The sequence below is a fragment of the Excalfactoria chinensis genome, chromosome Z, assembly GCF_039878825.1.
Source record: "Excalfactoria chinensis isolate bCotChi1 chromosome Z, bCotChi1.hap2, whole genome shotgun sequence".
NCBI classification, from domain to species: domain Eukaryota; kingdom Metazoa; phylum Chordata; class Aves; order Galliformes; family Phasianidae; genus Excalfactoria; species Excalfactoria chinensis.
In genome coordinates, this window is record NC_092857.1 from 11,873,009 (window position 1) to 11,890,848 (window position 17,840).

Genomic DNA, 17,840 nt, shown 5'->3' on the forward strand with positions numbered 1-17,840 from the left:
CACTGAACAATCCTAGTTCCCCCAGCTGCAACTCCTAAGGCTCGTGCTCCACTGCCCTCACCAGCTTCACTGCCCTTCTCTGGACACAATCTGTGGCACTGATGTCTTTCTTGTACTGAGGGGTCCAAAACTAAACACAGTTCTCAAGCTGGAGATTCACCAGAGCTGAGTAAGGGGGATGACCACTTCCCTGCTCCTGCTGGTTACGCTGTTTCTGATACAAGTCAGGATACTGTTGGCCTTCTTGGCCACCCGGATCATGTTCAGCTGAGCACCAAACCAATGCCCCCAAGTCCTTTTTTCTCTGCACACTGTTTCAGCCACTCTGCCTCAACCCTGCAGCACTGCCTGGGGTTATTGTGACTAAATTGAAGATCCAGCACTTGGTCTTGGGAGCTTCATCCCACTGGCCTCAGCCAGAAATCCAGTCTGTCTAGATCCCTCTGTAGGGCCATCCTAGCCTGAGGCACACCAACACTTCCTCCTAGCTTGGTGTCATCTGCAAACTTGCTGAGGGTGCACTCAATGTCCTCATTCAAGTCATCAATAAAGATACTGAACAGGACAGGCCTCACTACTGACCCCTAGGGAACACCAGCTGGATTTAACTTCATTTACCATCACTCCTTAGGCTTGGCCATGCAGCCAGTTCTTTACCCAGCAGATTGTAGCTATCCAGGCCTTAGGCTGCCAACTTTGCCAGGGGAATACGGTTGGAAACAGTGCTAAAGCCTTTGCTGAAGTCTAGGTAGATTGTATCAGCCTGCTTTCAGCTCATTGATTATGTTACTTCCTTGTCTAGCTCCTTGCAAAATGGACCTATTCATGAGTGCAGCTGCCCTAGCACTGAGCAATAAAGTACTGCAAGCTCCTACTTTATCCCCTGCCTCAGACAAAGATCTTCTGCCCACAGGAGGCTTGCTGCTGCTGAAGGCAGTTTGTTTCCTGCATTTATCCTGCTTCTTGGGAGAGCCCGGCCCTCCCACCAGCATGCAGCAAGACAATACTTTCAGGTAAGGAACAAGCTGTTATTTGTCTAAGCGGGAACTAGTTAATGTGTAGCACGTTATTGTTGTTTCCTTCCTCTCATCCCCCGCGTACTTCCGAGAGCAGCGGGTAGCAGGGCAGGTCGGCAGACAAGTGGCAGACGAATGCCTCCAACACTGCAGTGGGGACCTCAGAGCGGCCAGCTCAGCTGCAGCAAACCCACACGCGCGGCCGCGGGAGCAGCAGCGGGGAACCTCCAGGGCGCCCGCCCGGCCCCTGGCTGCGCTGCGACTCCATCCGCAGCCGCGGAGGCGCCCCCAGGGCTACCCTGCCGTCTCCTCAGGGTGCGGGTCTGCGCACAGGTTTCCGTCCACAGCCAATCCCGCTCCCTACAGCCCGCCGGCAGCTCCCGCCGCCGCGTCCCGCTCTCCCCGCCCCGCTCCCCGAGCCCCCCGGTGCAGCATCCAGGCCCCTCGGCCGGCCCCGAGCTGCAGGCCGCTTCCCTTCGGCGGGACGTGGCGAGGGAACAGACGGCGACCCGCATCCCACCGCCCCCGGGCCGTACCTCGGCTGAGATCGAGGGGGACGTTCTCCTCGCCGCTGTCGTTGCGACCTGCGGAGACGGGGAGAGAAGCGGAGAGCGCGTTAGGCGGGCGGCGAGAAAAGAGCCAAGGGAAGACAGAAGGAGGAGGCGAGGGGGAGGAGGGCGGGTGAGAGGGACCGCGGGGCGCCGGGAATCAGGCGGCGCGGCCCGGCCGGGCGCCTTACCTCGGATGCGGAGGTGCCTCAGCGAGCGGGCGCGGAGGCTCACCGCCATGTTTACGGCCCCGCAGTCACAACACCGGAAACCTCGCCCGCTCTCGCGAGAAAAGCTCCGCGGAGCCGCCACGGCCGCGTACGGCGCCTCCGCCCCGCCCCGCCTCCCGCCTTCCCGCCTCCCCCCCCGTCGCGCCGCCGGCGGGAGCAGCGCGGGGGCGGCTGAGGAAGGGGGATGGGGTGGCCGTGGGCCTCGCGCTGTCAGCGCCGGCCTCGGGCCGAGCCCCGCGGGGTGGGCAGGCCCGGCCCTCAGGAGAGGGTGTTTCTGGGTGTTTCATTATTATTATTATTATTGAGGTTTTTGTGCTCGGTTTTCGTTTTTCTACAGCTGCGCTTGCCCCGTGGTGGCTCGTGGGATGACGGGTGGCAGCGCGCATCCCGGGTGTGCGCTGTGTGTGCAGCAATGAAGAACAAAAAGGAAAATAATATCCCTTCATCGCTCTGTTTTAGTTGCAGTGGGTCCCTGCGGTCTCAAGCGCGGATCTGTTTGTTTCCCTGAGATTTGTTAATAAAATCAGCGTATGTGTGAAATGCTTACGCTGAAAGAAGGCCCAGAGATTATCCTACACCTGCTTGTCTTTTCCAGGCAGAAACCCACCCTACGTGCACTCCCTACCCTGGCTCTGGGCAGCTGCAGCACACACTGAAGTGCAGGATAGGCCCTACAGGCATAGATCCACCAACTGCAGTGAGTTTCAGTGCTTTGGCTTTCCCTCCTTGTCATGGGTTGTCTTTCAGTTCAGATCCTAAACTACCACACTAAAAACTGATGTTCTAAAAATTAATACTGACTTCGGTGGTTAAAAGTAGCTGTCTCTGCAGCCAGAGCGGAGAGGTTGCGGCATTCCTTTCGACTTTCTGGCATTGCAGCTCATGATATGCATATGAGAACCTTATTTTAATAGGATTATGTCACCTTTATTTAGTCTAGAAAGCCTTCTTCCACAATTTCCTATTTCAATCTTTGCTTATTAAACAAGAGACTAATGTCCTTGGTGGATTCCGGGTTCACAGAATTTAAGGGTAGAAATAATAAGATCTCATTCATGCTTAACACAAGACCAAAGTGAAGCAGACTTGCTTTAATGGTTTCATCAATATGCCTCAGGGGTTCCCTTTGAAATTTCATGTTCAGGGAACTCTTGACTTCCTGAAAATGCCAAATTAACCACCGTTTCTGGTCGTAATACTGCATCCTGTTTACTAGAGGTGCTGCTGGGACTCATTAATTTCACATCAGCTTTGAAGCACTGTGGAGTGCTGGCCTTGTCTTAAGCTTTTCAGTTGGACTTGAACTTGTAATGTGTGTGAAGCGCTGGTACCATGCAGTACTTAATTCTTCCCTAATAGATACACGGTCAGACAAACACACTGCTTTGTGATAGAAAAACGTTTTCCAGCATGGACATCAAAACTTGTTGGAGTGATATTTAAACTCCAGCTGACTCTTCTAGCATTTTGTGCCTGCAGAAAGGTGACACTGTTTAATAATCAAAATAGTTCTCTGAACTCTTTGCTTGTTTTTGTTTGTTTGTTTCTTCCCCTGTTTTCCCTAATTAAGTAGAGTTATGCAGGTAAAATTCAGGTCGTCTCTGATTCTGACAGGTGAAATAATGTCCCAATATCACGTATGAGTGGGAACACATAAGGCTACACGATAGTTTGGAGTGTAAATTATATATATATATATATATATATATATAGTATTTTGTATAATTATAATGTATATTATATTGTATATATTTGTATAGTGTATTGTGTATATATATATATATATATATATATATTTATATTAGAAAATGCAGAACAGCAAGGATGCACCAGTCTTAACTATCACTTATGGAGCTCCACACAAGAAGAAGATAAAAAAGCATGCTGCGGAAGGAAGTGTGGCCCTTCAAATGTCAAGGCTATAGCTGTATGAGGAGTCCTCAGTCTGCCAGAGGGCATTTTGAGGCCTTCTTCTGGAGATTTTCTTTCTGTTCTTTCCTTTATTAAATGTGGGGAAAGAATAACAAGAAAAAAAAAATTGTTTTTGATTCCTTGCCGGCATACTACATTTCTACATACATTTCTACACATACCTGTAAACTATCTGGGAAGGGAGGACTGGGGCGAACAGAACAAAGCAACACAGAACAGTTATGTTGTTGATTTGGTGGGATGGCGGTGGAATTAATACCAAGGTGATGAATGTCTTCACCAGTCCAGTGATTTCTGTGTCACAGATTTATCCACATAAGGCAGTCTATTTAATTTATTAGTTTTGCCTGTTATTGTCCATAATTAAGCAAAGAAATAAAATGTTTTAATAGCCACATGGAAAATAAGCTCCTTTGATTTTCCTTTGATTTCCTTCTTTGCATGACAGAGACTCATGAAGAAACGCCTTTCTTCCATCATTTTCTAATGAGAAGATTGTAATTTTTTGTCTCCTCATATATGAGATTATGGTAGCAATAGCATTTGTGTAGCTACTAGGGTCCTGCAATATGCTGTAGAGAATGCTGCTACCAGAGCTATAAATGTTCAGGGTTTAAAACCTAGCATGAAGATACAGGAAAAGTTCTTTCCCACTTGTTTAGGGTCAAAGAAATGCAGGCACCAGAGATGAGGTGAGGGCAGAGTCTTGGGTGGCTGAAATTACTGAAACACTGTGGAAGTGACTGGAAATGTGCAATTTACCCCAGCTGCAGCTTCATAGGCATGTAGAAAGAGAAGAAAAACAAACAGAAAAACATAAATCAAGCCACACAGATAAGATGTTAGCTTTCTGAACTCAAGTGAGCTACAACGATATGGATTTGTTGCACTTTGTCTCTCCTAATTATGTTAGTAATAATCCTCCTTAATTTTCAGTATCATGGAATTTGTTTTAGATAGACATAAAATCCTGAATGACAATGGGCTGAAGAGGAAGAGAAAAAAAAAAAACAGTGAATGAGACAAAAAGGTTTAAGAAAAATCTTTGCTTCTTTTGCTATCTCTATACTGTTAGCAAGGACTTCGTAATTACTCTCTTTGTTCTGACTTTTTCTTCTCACAAAGTCTACCCATATACTTTAGAAAGGATGAGACTTCAACCCTATTTTCCACTGTCAAGAAGAACTGACAGTGAAATGGAAGGTGTAGGGAAACCACCATCCCAGGAAAGAAATACCTTGAAAGCAGCTTGGTTGTCACATGGGACAGAAAAGGGTCAGCTAAAGCAGCTGTTTTCCCGGGAAGTGCCTTTTTGCATTGGATTATGCCAGAGGATCTAAGAAAATATGAATGTGGGAAAGTTCTGCTAAGAACCCTGTCTGAATTTGATGTACAGGAAAGGGAAGGGGTCCTCAGGACTCTGCAGCTGTCTTGAGCAAAAAATTTCCACTTCAGCCAATCTGGCTGCTGAGAACATTGTGGTCCAGTGCCCAGAACTGCTCCGAGTCCTGCTTTAAGTGACCAGAACAAGCACAGTCACCACGCTTGAGCTCCAGGCTGTGGTCAGTGTGTGGCTGAGCAGAGACCATGCAAAAACACCGTGAGGTGTGCGTGGATGCTGATTGTTTTGAGGTGAGCGTTAAGACCCACAGCTTGCCAGCTTTTCATCTGGATGAATAACGGCCACACATTCACCGAGCTGCCTGGACAAAAAGTGAGGGGCAATTTGCAGCTTGCTCCCTGCAAGGATTTTCCCACCGGCTTTGCTCTTTGAGGTTTGATTGCTTTCTTGATGAAAGTGGTGTATCCCTAATACATTCCTATACTAGTCTTCCCAAACACAATCCAAATGGTGCCTTTCTACATATATTTTTATGGAAAAGGCGTTCAATATATCTTTGCGGTTACAGAATTATACAGCATAAAACAATAATTAACAATAAGACAGTTTGCAGCAGCAAAATTATTTGGCTAAAGAAAAACAATTAACATGTTCTTCTGGAGTCACTCTGATTTTGATCTAAGTTCATGAATGCAGTAACTTCAAATCCAACCAAAAGTAAAAAAAATAAAAAATAAATAAATAAATAGATTAAAAAAAAAATTAATAGAATTTGAATTGATTGCAGCTGGGTAAAATGTTATTTCCTCATTAGCCAGTAATGGAAGGAATTAAAAAGCTAACATGGAGAACATAGCAGAAAATTATGCAAAAGCAGCAATAAGTGGCATAGTAAAGCAACAATAACCAGCTGCAGAATAACAACATGTCAAGTGATGCAACAAGTCTTCCTGATTAACTGGGCAGGTTGCTAACTGGATGGTTAATTAGTGCAACCTCTCATTTAAGCACCCATTCATGTCAGATTTTTCACAGCATTCTGTGCTGCATAATCCTGTTGAAGCTGTGAAAAGCAACAGGTGTTCAGTCTGTGTATGGTTAGCATATTAATTAGACCTGAGGAAAAAAAACACAGCTGTCGAGGGTTTCAGTCCAAATAAATCCCAATTGCAGGGCTGAAGATATACATATGCATAATTTATCACCAGTTGATTCAAAATCTCTATGGCAGCAAAGTTTTGTTTTGTTTTTTCTTTCTTTTTTTTTTTTTTTTTTTTTTTTTTTTTTATTTTTCTTTAAGTTTTAGTTATCGTTATATTTTAAATTGAGCCTTGGCCAAAAAGGTCTGTACCATTATATGGCTTGCTTTCCGTTAGGAAATCACAGAATCGTATCATAGAATCATAGAATGGCTTTGGTTGGGAGGGGCTGTAAAAATCATCAGTCTCCAACCCCCCAGCTGGAAACATTTGGGTTTATTTAGATTAGGTCAATTTATTAGTTTTTATTCAAGCTCCAAGTAGTTTGATTTACTTACATACAGCATCTCAACCTAATTACTGCAAAAAACCTCCTCAAATTCTGTCTGGTCTAATTTGAAGCTCTATGGCAAAAATAGCATAGGTCACAACCACAAGAACCTTTAAACTCTTCTCAGCTGTTGGCACAGCAGAGAACCTTTGCTTGGTGTCAAGCATGGAGTTGGGCATCTTGTTCCAAAAATGTGCGTTTTGACTGAGCAACCTTTAAAAATGAGACAAAATTTCAAGCGCCAGGGCAGGAAAGCAGAAGTAGGGGAAGAGCCCAATGAAATGAAAAGGGAAAGGAACAGGGAAACAGAGTAGCAAAGGACACAGTGCCGTGGTCAGAGGCTTGAGGAAAAGAGGAATAACTGTAAGGAAGAGGAAGTAATTGTGAAAGCAAGGTATTCAATCTGTCATTTGGTCTTTGGCTTACCTGAGAGAGCTGGGTAGCAGGACGGAGAGCTGGGATGGGGGCATGGCATGCCCTCAGGCAGAGCAAGGAGGGGTCGGGGGCCCTGTGCCCCATGCTGGCAATCCGTGTGCATTTCCCACCCGAAGCCCACATGTGCCAACAAGGGAGCAGGTGGCTTTTCCTGCTAAGGACTTGGGAATCAGGAATCGGGCCAAAAAGAGAATTAAAAGGGAGGGGAAAAAAGCTGGTACTGATTTTTTTCTTCTTTGTCAGTCTCACGCTGCTTGGGCTGTGGAATTTGTGATACTGCTGAAGTACCATGAATGATAGTGTTTCCTGAGACCTCTGGTATCCACTTAATTCACGTTTCATTCATGTATGTGTTGACATTTTGCATACTTTCTTTGTGCCCAACAGTGAACGTACTAAGATTAAGCAATGTTTCTAAGTGCATTAGGAATGAAAATAGTTTCCTGTGTTCTTTTCAGCAAGGTCTGTGATATAAAAACCCTTGAGCGTGAAACTTTGTACATTTAATAACAGCTTAATCCATTCTCTCCAAATGGTGCAATGGGAGGCAAATAGAGATAATTCAACAAATTCTACACATGTTCAGGAGCTGATCTAAGTGCAAAGACTAAAAGCTATGTTAGCTCCTTGTTGTTTTGCTCCACCCAGCAAAGAAGGGGATCTGGGACCATCATGTTGTACAAGTGGCACTAAGTGGTGCTGCAGCCAGGCTGAGCAGTGGGGAGAGGTCTCCTGCCCAATGGGGGTGCTGGGGATGGACCCTTTGACTGGACCACCTCCTGGTTCCTTGGCAGTAGGGATGGAGAGCTATGTAAAGCAATGAGGTGCTTCATCCTTAACCCGCTGAATCTGGGCTCCTGCAATGCATTTCCTTCCCCTCCCGAAAGAACCCATCTTTGCTGCTGAGGCAGATTATGTAAGAGGATCGCACATAGAGGAGGGTTTTGTTACCACCGAGGGAGGAGTAGACAGGGGATCTGCAATTATGAGGATCGAAAATATAAACCTCTTAGGCAGGAATGCACGGGAGATCAGTGGCATTCCTGCAGCCCAGGGAAAAGCCTGCGGTAAAAGCAGGGAAAATGCTCCGTAGCTGCTGAATCAGAGGGAAAAAAAACCCTGCTTTTTGTTTTGCTTAGCTTGTTTACCAGAACACCATGGAGGTACAACTGGGATGGAAAGCAGTGCTATTTAACTCAGTTGGGGTGTTCATGCTGAAGCCTGCTTCTTCTTCTTCTTTTTTTTTTTTTTTTTTCCCCCAATATTTTGGTGTTTTCTGTACTGAATGTTTTAGTAAGCACTACCAAATACTCCAGGATTATAGACAGAGTTTGGAGAGGGAAAAATAGAGAATAGTTTTCCTTTTGTTTCTTTATGAATTTTGGAAGATTCTGTAACAAATTACTGGTGAGAAAGCCTTAAAATATAACCTTTATTAAATAGACTAAGTAGTACATTTTTCTGTCTGGAAGCCTTTCTGCTTACATATCACTTTCTGAATAGCAATTACTGACAAACAAATGCCACATTGTAGCTGTGCTTCCATTGCAGCAATAATAAAGTTTATTTTCACTCTGTCTACTGCCCGGTGATAATTTCCAGAAGTTATTTTTCAGCTATTGCTGTTCTGGCTTGGCAGAAGATGGTGTGCCCACATCTCTTGGGAGAAAGAACACATTTGTTCAGGAGAAAAACAATACAAAACAAAAACCCAAAACAAACTGTATCCAGCTAATGGCACTGGCAAAGTAATGAAAAATTTATTGTGGACCACACTTCAATAACCTGTGCCGATCACACTATATATCAAAGAATGCATTTTTTTTATTTTTTATTTTTGCTTTAAGTATCTTATTATTATTTCTTACAATGATCTACTGCACTGTAATATCAGTAGAGAGTCAACAAAGAAACACATTGAAGTTATGAAAATGGTAAAGCTGTTCAAATGCATAGCCAACAGATCTTACAAAGAAGAAAGTTCATTTCTATGCAGGGGAACAGAAGAGGTTTGTGTGCTTCCAAGGTTCTTTAATGCAAGATAAAGTACATACAGAAGGAAAGTTCCTTTGTTGATCCTACTGCAATACACTGAGTTCTACAATTATTTGAAACTAATAAAAGATTGGGCATATTTATTTTGAAATTTAACACAAACTCTTTATTTTAATTAACTATGTAAAGCATGAAAATATCTATCATGTTTTCAGCTGGCAAGGGGTCATGTACTTCTGAACGTCTGAAGTTTGAAACTGGAATTTGTTCCAGTTCCTTGTCACATTGCCTTCCCAGTGTACGTACCCAGCAGAAATCCCCAGAAAAAATAACCACCAGCAGCTAAGACACATTCACTGTATTTAACTTAAAGGGTCTTGTTTTAAATTTGGGTGCAGGTGCTGATGTTTACACAAAAAATTGGTGCTTGCATGTCTGGATGCTGATTTTAACAGTAAATATAGAACTGAAAAATCAAGATTGCTTATAGATTTTCTGTGTATTATCAGTGATTTTAAATATAGATATTATTCCTACAATTTATGTCATGTTTGCTATCATAGTATTTTTCTTACTTAGAGATAGACATATCAGTAAAAGGCACTTGTGTAAGATGAAATCTGAGCTCTGAGATTGAGGACTCAGGACTGAAATTGAGTCCAAAATTCTGATTTCAACAGAGCCAAAATGTTTTTCATTATGCCTCACTTAACAACTTGCTGCATTGCACTGTTTTGCATAATAGTATCATTTCTGCTCCTGAGGATTAGTGGAGACTTGATTGTCAAGGAGGACTTTCTGATCTAGCTATGTTGGTTCTGATAAATTTTTGATTATCTTGCAAAACAGCAAAAGCAGTATAAATAGATTCTGTTTTCTGTACATGATTACGCTCTTTACTGGGAGTTCACTGTAAGCTTTGGATTTCCAGTGAGTTCTGATACACAAGCAAGTCCAAAGTGATTATGGTTCACGCATCCATTTTAAATTGTTTTGCTATCTGCTCATTCAGATAAAAGCACCATTAATTATCATGGCTACTTTAGGAATAAATACTGTCTCCACAATGAATTAGCCTGGAAATGTCTAATTTATATACCCTTATTCCAACAAGCCCAATGTAAAAAAAATAAAAAAATCTTTTTAAAAAATAGCTAGAAGATAAAGATAGCATCAATAAATATATTTTTTAAATCTAGAAATTATTTCCAACCCATTTGGAAGTGTGTATGTCCACTTTAATGTCTAAGATATTATAGTGACAGCAATATATATTTAAACTACTAAGAAACTAAATCTTAACCTAAGCATTTTAAAGATATTTAAAGCAACACTACACTGTAAAGCAGACGTTTCCATGGCTCATATCTCAGAGTGCAGTATGTAACATAACTTATTATTAATGTTTTACTGTTAATGTTATGATAGCCAAAAAGTGCTTACAAAATAAAGGCAATTTTAGAAATTGGTAATTTATCACTGGCACAACACAGATAAGGAAATTTTAGCAATGAAAGCACATGGCTGTACATGTCAGTGTAGCTAACACGTTTGCAGTTGGAAAAGCAGGTGAGCAACTCATACTCTGATGCACACCTTTGATTTCCTGTTTTCACAACAGGATGTTATCCCCAAAGGAAGCATCTTTTCAGGATGCTGTCATACCCAGAGTGGCAGTCCCTGGAGTTTGTTAAAATGGAGCTAGAGTAACACTTGTTCACAGGGTTTGTTGTCCTTTGTATCCTTTGTAGACCCGAGTTGGCCTTTTTGGGCATAGCTAGTTGAAGAATTGTTTTTATGAGGATTGTCAACACTGTAGAATGGAAGTGGAAGATGGTAACTTTAGTTTCAGATTGTTTTCCCCACATTTGAATTGCTCTCATAAAAGGCAACACAAATATCTTACAAAGTAACTGAGGACAAAACCCTGAAATTATAAAAAATGCAAAGCAAATTTTGTACATTTAGAAGAGCATAAGCAATTAACTTATAATAATCTTTAATGACTTCTCTTGCTTGACTAGTAGAAGTCCAGAATAGATTTTGGTCTTCGATGAAGCTCTTACTCTCACAGAATTCTGCATTAGTCGTTATCATAGATGCAATCTGAAATGGAAATAGAATGCAGAAAGATCAGCATTTAGTACTTTGACTCAAGGATAATTAATTGCAATTTAATATATTATTGTAATGATTGGAATGCTCAACATACCTTCACCAATGTCATCATAAATCTCTCCATCGCTGTGTTAGAAAAAGAGAAAGAAAAAAAATGTATTTCAAATTGAAACATCAGTGTTACTATCTGCCTACAGATATGAAATGCTGTAGCACTATGGTTCAGACACACTGTCATATAGATTATTTTCTGGTTAGGAAAGTGCTACCTGTATTGTAATGAAACAGCACTGAGCAAGTAGGTAAAGACAGAAGAGTTTCAGCAAAGGGCAAAGCTGTGTTTAGTTCCTAAAGAGAAAGGCTTGCTCTGTTAAAGGATGTTTTAAAATAGCAGTTCCAACAAGCTCATAGTAACAGTCCCATTCAGAATGAAAGACCAAATGGGTTTCTTTGAATCAAAATTTTGAAATATAATTAAAAAAAAAAAAAAAAAAAAAAAAAAATCAGTACAGAGCTAAAATGCTTATTTGTTTCTGTATTTGGATATGTGGTAATAATCTTGGAAAAGCAGATTTTTGGATAATGAATTTACGTAACTTCTATGCATGATAATCATTCTCTAAGAAAGAATTTTCAAAATATGTCACTCAGACACTTGAACAGTTGCCTGGAAGCCAATAAGGCTATTTATATGTGTAAGCTAAGCCCAAGTGTAAGTGTTTGCAGGCCTGAATTCTAAAATTGACATCTGATTTAATATTTAGAGACCTAACACAAAGCACACTGAAGGAAATGGAGAGGCTCTGTATGACGAAGATTTTGGATTAGAACCACAAAATTATTCTCAGCAACGTGGAGCCAATTCTGCTCAATCCCAACAAGACTGAAATAAAAATAAGCTTTATGACAAATTGTTCCATTTTAGTTAAACATTTGGAATTGGCATCAGTGCATTTAATCACATTAATATTGGTTTTATTAATAGATTGTAGTCCTGATAATACTTAATTCATGCAGTTTTTCGTGGTTGAAACCAGAATGTACGGTTAAGCAACGAGGAATGAGGTCTTGGACAATTTCCAGCTTAGATATATGTGACTAATTCTTGAGAAATCAAAACTCCATAAATGTATCTCGATTTATAACACTGGGATGACACACTGAAATGATTAGATTTCACATTTATTTAACAAACAGTTCAGAACAAAGCATAACATTAAAATAAACATTTCAAAATGATGATTTTGTACTTACTTCTCAACTAAATTGCTTCTCAGAACATAGCCATCTATAAAATTGAAATACACAGGTATTTTAGTTAAATTTAAACAGGTGTGATATTTGATCTCTTTCTGTCACTTGTGAAATGCCATTTTCTCTTAATTACTTCAGGTAGGATGACATACGGTGTATTACAGTGTACACTGGATATGTACTCATCTTAGTTTTAATTGTTTAATTGCTCTTATCTAATTGTTTAGTATAACTTGACCTCCTACAGGGACAAAAATGTCTTTTAAGATATATACACCAGATAAAAAGTATTAACTGTGGCAGTTAAAAATGCTTTAACTGTATCAAATTGATAAAAATCTTTGTGTAAATATCTGAAAATACCTTAGAAAAGCTATTCAGTAGTGATTTAAACTATTATTGTGTTACATTGCTACTGAAATCTGATAAAACTGCACAAATTCTTCTTTCACATACTTAATGTCCTGGAAAAATATTATTCATCGCCTTTGGTAAAAGTCTTCAACTGAAATACTTGCCAACTGCCATAACATATATAAGCGAAGAGAAAACTGTAACAGTAATTACATACTTGTAGTTAAATATTAGTATATTTGTAAAAAATTAGAATAGTTTTAAGTTAAAAAAAAAAAAAAAAAAAAGAAAAAGAAAAAAAAAGTCATGTTCTGTTTCATTTGGAATTGCCATAAAAGTTTACTCATTTTATTTCTTAGGAGGCTTAAATAGTTTTTGGTAATCCACACTGTGCCATATTCATTGGTTTTAGAATAAATGTATTAGCTTTAGCTGTAATTCCTTTGCATTCTTGAAGATGCTGCTGCTCTGTTCACTGAGAAGAATCATTGCATGGTACAAAAGTATTAGTTTTCTGCTGGTATATCTGGTGGTGATCCTGCAAGTCAGTCTAAATGAATCTTCAGGTCTTTCTCTTTTGCTCAAAGAGACGATTTCCTCCTACACATTAAATGTTCTGATACATGAAAGTATTTGTTTTTTTTTATTCCAAGAATGTACAGGAATGTCCAGATAAAGAATCATTACCTACTTTGTTCTAAGTGAAATTTCCCTCTATGAAATCCCTGTTACATGATCCACTAATTTACTGGCAAGGTTATTATCCCAAGTAGTACTGCAAATAATAATCACTAATTCTTGTACACTACTTTTCTCCATAAACAAACACTTATATAACTAAATTTCGTGTACTTCAACATAAAAATAGTTAGATATTACTATAAATTCAAATATGTAATACTTTTTCCCCCAGAATATGCTATTTAATTGCCAATATTATACAGAGGAGTACAAATAGGCAGTTTCTTCTTCGACAGCCTTAATACAGTAAAAACACTGAATTGATCAGGAAAACTGTCTTGAGCTAGAGCTGAAGTTTGCCTGAAATGCATTATTTTCACATAGTAATATTTCATTTTGCACTAATCTGCTTTAGCTTCTTCCATTTACTACTCAGCAGTTGTGGGAGTACACATAGAGTGAAAAATAACCTTAATAGCTCTCTGTATAAGCTTCTGTGCTAGCTAAAGCCACTGTGAGTTCAAAAACACTTTAAAATGAATCACTGATCCACAATGCATACTCTACAGTTAAGGAAGTTATGAGTTTCCGTATTTCGAATGGTACCTGAAACTTATAATCATTACAGATATCCTTTGAGAAAATGATTCAAATTTTTCTTGCTAAGAAAACCAAACAACAGTTTTATGAATTTCAGACTAGACTGCAGCTATGTAAGAGGAAATAGTTGCTTAACCTTCCTGTATTTATACCTTCACTGTTGTGAAGATGTGATATTTACATAAGTTCTGCTAAAACTTTTGCCTATTAAAAATATTAAACTGCATGGAATCTGCCATATTTCAAAGAACCCAGTGCTGTGTAGTTTCAGTCACCTGTGTATTTTTCAACTGTACAGGCATGAAGCTGTGGAGGAGCTCTGTATGTTAAAGACCAAATGGAATAAGCAACAAAACCATCTATAAATTTTAATTATCAGTCAATCTGGCCTTCAAAAGGTAAAACTGCACTCTTAAGGTATAAGGACACTCCAACTACAGCAAATAACCACAACTCCACAAAGTAGGACTCAAATTTTACTAACTAACGTGAAAATTGACAGATATCTTTACAGAAGCTTTCATAGAAGATATTTTTATTTGTTTTGCTCTTTTATGCATAGGAAAGCAGTATCTTCTGTCACTATCTGAAAAGCTTTGAAGATTACGTGAAGAAAACAGACGTGAACTAATTTCCACTTTGCTATTATCTCGCTTCAAAAAATGCGGCATTGACAGCCCCACTTGGGGAAGTAGCTGTACCAAAGCAATCCATATTTTGAAAAACATGTGTTGTTATGCAAGAAATTCTTCCTGTCAGCCTGCCAGGAAGAAGGCTATACTCCAGACTGTAACAGAGGAGTACAGAGGGGAAAGAAATAGAAAGTGACCAAATCTTCTTCAGAAGCATAAGGCTTTGGATTGTCATCTACATAAGCTAACAGTAACAGGTAAAGGTGAGAGGAAGGATGCTGCCACTTTGAACATAGTCTACTCTGTGAAATTACTACAAGGAGAATTGAAAAGCATTGTAATGTAAGTGCATGAAGAAGCTGAAACCAAGAGTAGATGGTCCAGATTTCTCCAAAAAAATGCAAAAACTTCTGCCAATGCATACTCTCTCCAAGGGTTTCAAAGAAACACTGAAAGGCCTTGTGCAGCTCCCAAAACAGGCAGGAATGCCAACAAGGACATATGCCTTGGATCAGTTGGGGCCCAGTAGGGGAAGACTCCTCAGCAGTTTTCCCTCCCTGCCTGCTGAAGAGATTAAATTCCAGCTCTGAGAATCCAGAGCAAGAATACCATCATCAATCTTCGCTTGGCTGAAATCAATGGGCAATGGTTCCAAGGGGTGCAGCAAGGATTTTACTATTTTACCTGGTTTAGTGGGTTATTGGTGCTACAAGCTTTTTAGAAAATGGAGGAAGATGGAAGTAGTAAAAACATCTGCTTATCATAGCTGATGCAAAGTGTTCTCTCTCATGATTTTATCTCTTGACTATTAAAGTTCTATGTTTTCTATGGTCTTATACACTTAACACTCTTGAGGACCTACTGTAAGTAGTAAAAATAATGAGATAATCAAAGTATATTTCTTGTCAACCACAAGACAAAGACAAACACGCTCTGCTCTAGTATGGCAGGAAATAGGTATTTTTTTAATGTCCTGTTTCAAGTTATATATTCTCAGACCATTTAATTTATAGCACATGCATTCCGTACTTCAGCTAGTTATTAAAACTTACATTTTCCTTCTTCATTTCTGCACAGCACCTTGGTATCATCTGTACTTTGTATAACTTCAAGAGGCTCTCCTGGCTTAATCTGCAAGTCTTTAGATCCCCACTTTCTTTGGGACAAATCCTGGACAGTGGTAGTAGAGTAAAGAACTTTGATGTCACCTTCAAACTGTAAAAAATAAAATAAGAAGATGTCAGAGGAAAAAAAAAAAAAAAAAAAAGATATTGATGTAGAACTTATTATCATGCATATTAATAGCAATATATTCTCATTTATTACCAGACTTTTGAAAGTTAGGCAAATAAATGTCTATGCATCTGCAAATGTTCACATCACTGTTCTTAAAAGTAGTTGCACTTTACCTGTTAAGGGAAAACTAACTGATGGTTTACAAAGTAGAAGAAACACATTAGAGAATACTACATTAATATTTTAGTTTTTATATTACAATGGGAAGAAAACTTACCTTGAATTTTTTTCTGAACTCTTTCTCTTCTCTTTCCATCATTTTAAGCTTTTGCGGATTCTTTTCATCTGATTTGCCTTTTGCAAGACTCACAGATTTTGATAAACTTAAACAAGAGTTTAGAAATGAAATAAAATTAGTAACACTTCTGAGGTACTGACAACCTCTGTGGCAGTTCTCAAGAAACTGCATTTCCCTCTACGCGTCTTAAGCACGCTTCCCTTACTCTAGAAGAATAACATGGGCAGTACAACGCAGATTTGATTACTGAAGTTAAAAATCCCTTCCTTCCTTCCTTCCTTCCTTCCTTCCTTCCTTCCTTCCTTCCTTCCTTCCTTCCTTCCTTCCTTCCTTCCTTCCTTCCTTCCTTCCTTCCTTCCTTCCTTCCTTCCTTCCTTCCTTCCTTCCTTCCTTCCTTCCTTCCTTCCTTCCTTCCTTCCTTCCTTCCTTCCTTCCTTCCTTCCTTCCTTCCTTCCTTCCTTCCTTCCTTCCTTCCTTCCTTCCTTCCTTCCTTCCTTCCTTCCTTCCTTCCTTCCTTCCTTCCTTCCTTCCTTCCTTCCTTCCTTCCTTCCTTCCTTCCTTCCTTCCTTCCTTCCTTCCTTCCCTCCTTCCCTCCTTCCATTTTTTTCATGAGTTCTGATGTTAATAAATCTATTACGGCAGTGAATATGGAGAATATTTCTATGTTTCTAGCTACTGCATCTGTGAGAACTTTTCATCTTATCATATCATCAATACTCATCCCTTTAATGTTTCAGCAAGGGACAATTTCTGTGAAGTCTAGGTATCTTAGGGCAGTAGAATTAATAACACGTGCCCCACTGTGGAGGTCACTGGAGCATCTTTGTTCTTCATAAATGAATTAATCCCTTGCATCCATCATGAGAATTTGCTGCTCAAGGGAATCTACATTACACTTCAAGTTCCTACACCCTCCCCCCCACAACATTCCTGATATGTTGATTTGCACTGCTGATCATGGAAAGGATTCACTTCCCAACTGCCTTTCCTGGTGCTATACCTTGGAATTTAAAATCAGAGCTGTGAATTACATTCTGTTTCACTGATAGCAAATGTATATGTTTAAAGTAATTAAGATCTAAGATGGACCATGTCCTGTTTTTATACTTCAGACTAGATTACTGTAATGCAATCTGTGTGTAATTCCACCTGAGATAAATCAGCAATAGCATAATGTGACAAGTTGCAGTCAGCTCTAGAAATGCTTATACCACATCTGTTCTCCAGAGATGGCTGTGAATTCCCAGTACAGGGATAAAAGTTTTCCAGGTTGAACTTTATACTTCCAGATGTGTTTCATATCGATAACACTGAACACTATCTCCTTTTCTCATAAAATACTGTAGCAACCAAGATCAAGTATAGTACTTATCTTAACAGTATCCAGATTTTAATAGGAAGAGGTCTGCGTGCAGAGAATCTACAATTAAAGATCTTTAGGTCACACATTCACTTCTACCTCTTGTTCGTCAGGAGCTACATTTGTTGAATTTCAAAGAATTATTATTTATTCTGTACTCAAATGCAATTACTGTTTCAGTCTATAATGGAAGCCATTGCCAATAGCAGGGTTATGATAACCATGAGACCTGATACCACCACATAAGGCATACAGTACACTTATACTAAATACTTTGAA

The 17,840-nt window shown here is 39.8% G+C and overlaps 2 protein-coding genes across 4 annotated transcripts in view; both read right to left on the minus strand.

Annotated features, from left to right (window-relative positions):
* Positions 1-1,887, minus strand: part of RICTOR (RPTOR independent companion of MTOR complex 2) — a 73,525-nt gene extending 71,638 nt beyond the window's left edge. Inside the window, exons 1-2 of the mRNA XM_072359627.1 lie at positions 1,756-1,887; positions 1,553-1,600 (exon numbers count right to left, since the gene is read on the minus strand). Of these exons, the coding sequence (XP_072215728.1) occupies positions 1,553-1,600; positions 1,756-1,804 (97 nt within the window). The 5' untranslated portion in view covers positions 1,805-1,887. The remainder of the gene's footprint in view (positions 1-1,552; positions 1,601-1,755) is intronic.
* A 6,985-nt stretch (positions 1,888-8,872) lies between these two features.
* Positions 8,873-17,840, minus strand: part of FYB1 (FYN binding protein 1) — a 60,933-nt gene continuing 51,965 nt past the window's right edge. For 2 of the 3 annotated variants that reach the window (XM_072359461.1, XM_072359463.1), the window contains exons 15-19: positions 16,181-16,286; positions 15,720-15,882; positions 12,401-12,434; positions 11,241-11,272; positions 11,035-11,134 (exon numbers count right to left, since the gene is read on the minus strand). In XM_072359461.1, coding sequence (XP_072215562.1) covers positions 11,112-11,134; positions 11,241-11,272; positions 12,401-12,434; positions 15,720-15,882; positions 16,181-16,286 — 358 coding nt within the window. In that variant the 3' untranslated portion in view covers positions 11,035-11,111. Of the gene's footprint in view, positions 11,135-11,240; positions 11,273-12,400; positions 12,435-15,719; positions 15,883-16,180; positions 16,287-17,840 lie in introns of all 3 variants that reach the window. The other variant, XM_072359462.1, reaches the window with a different exon arrangement.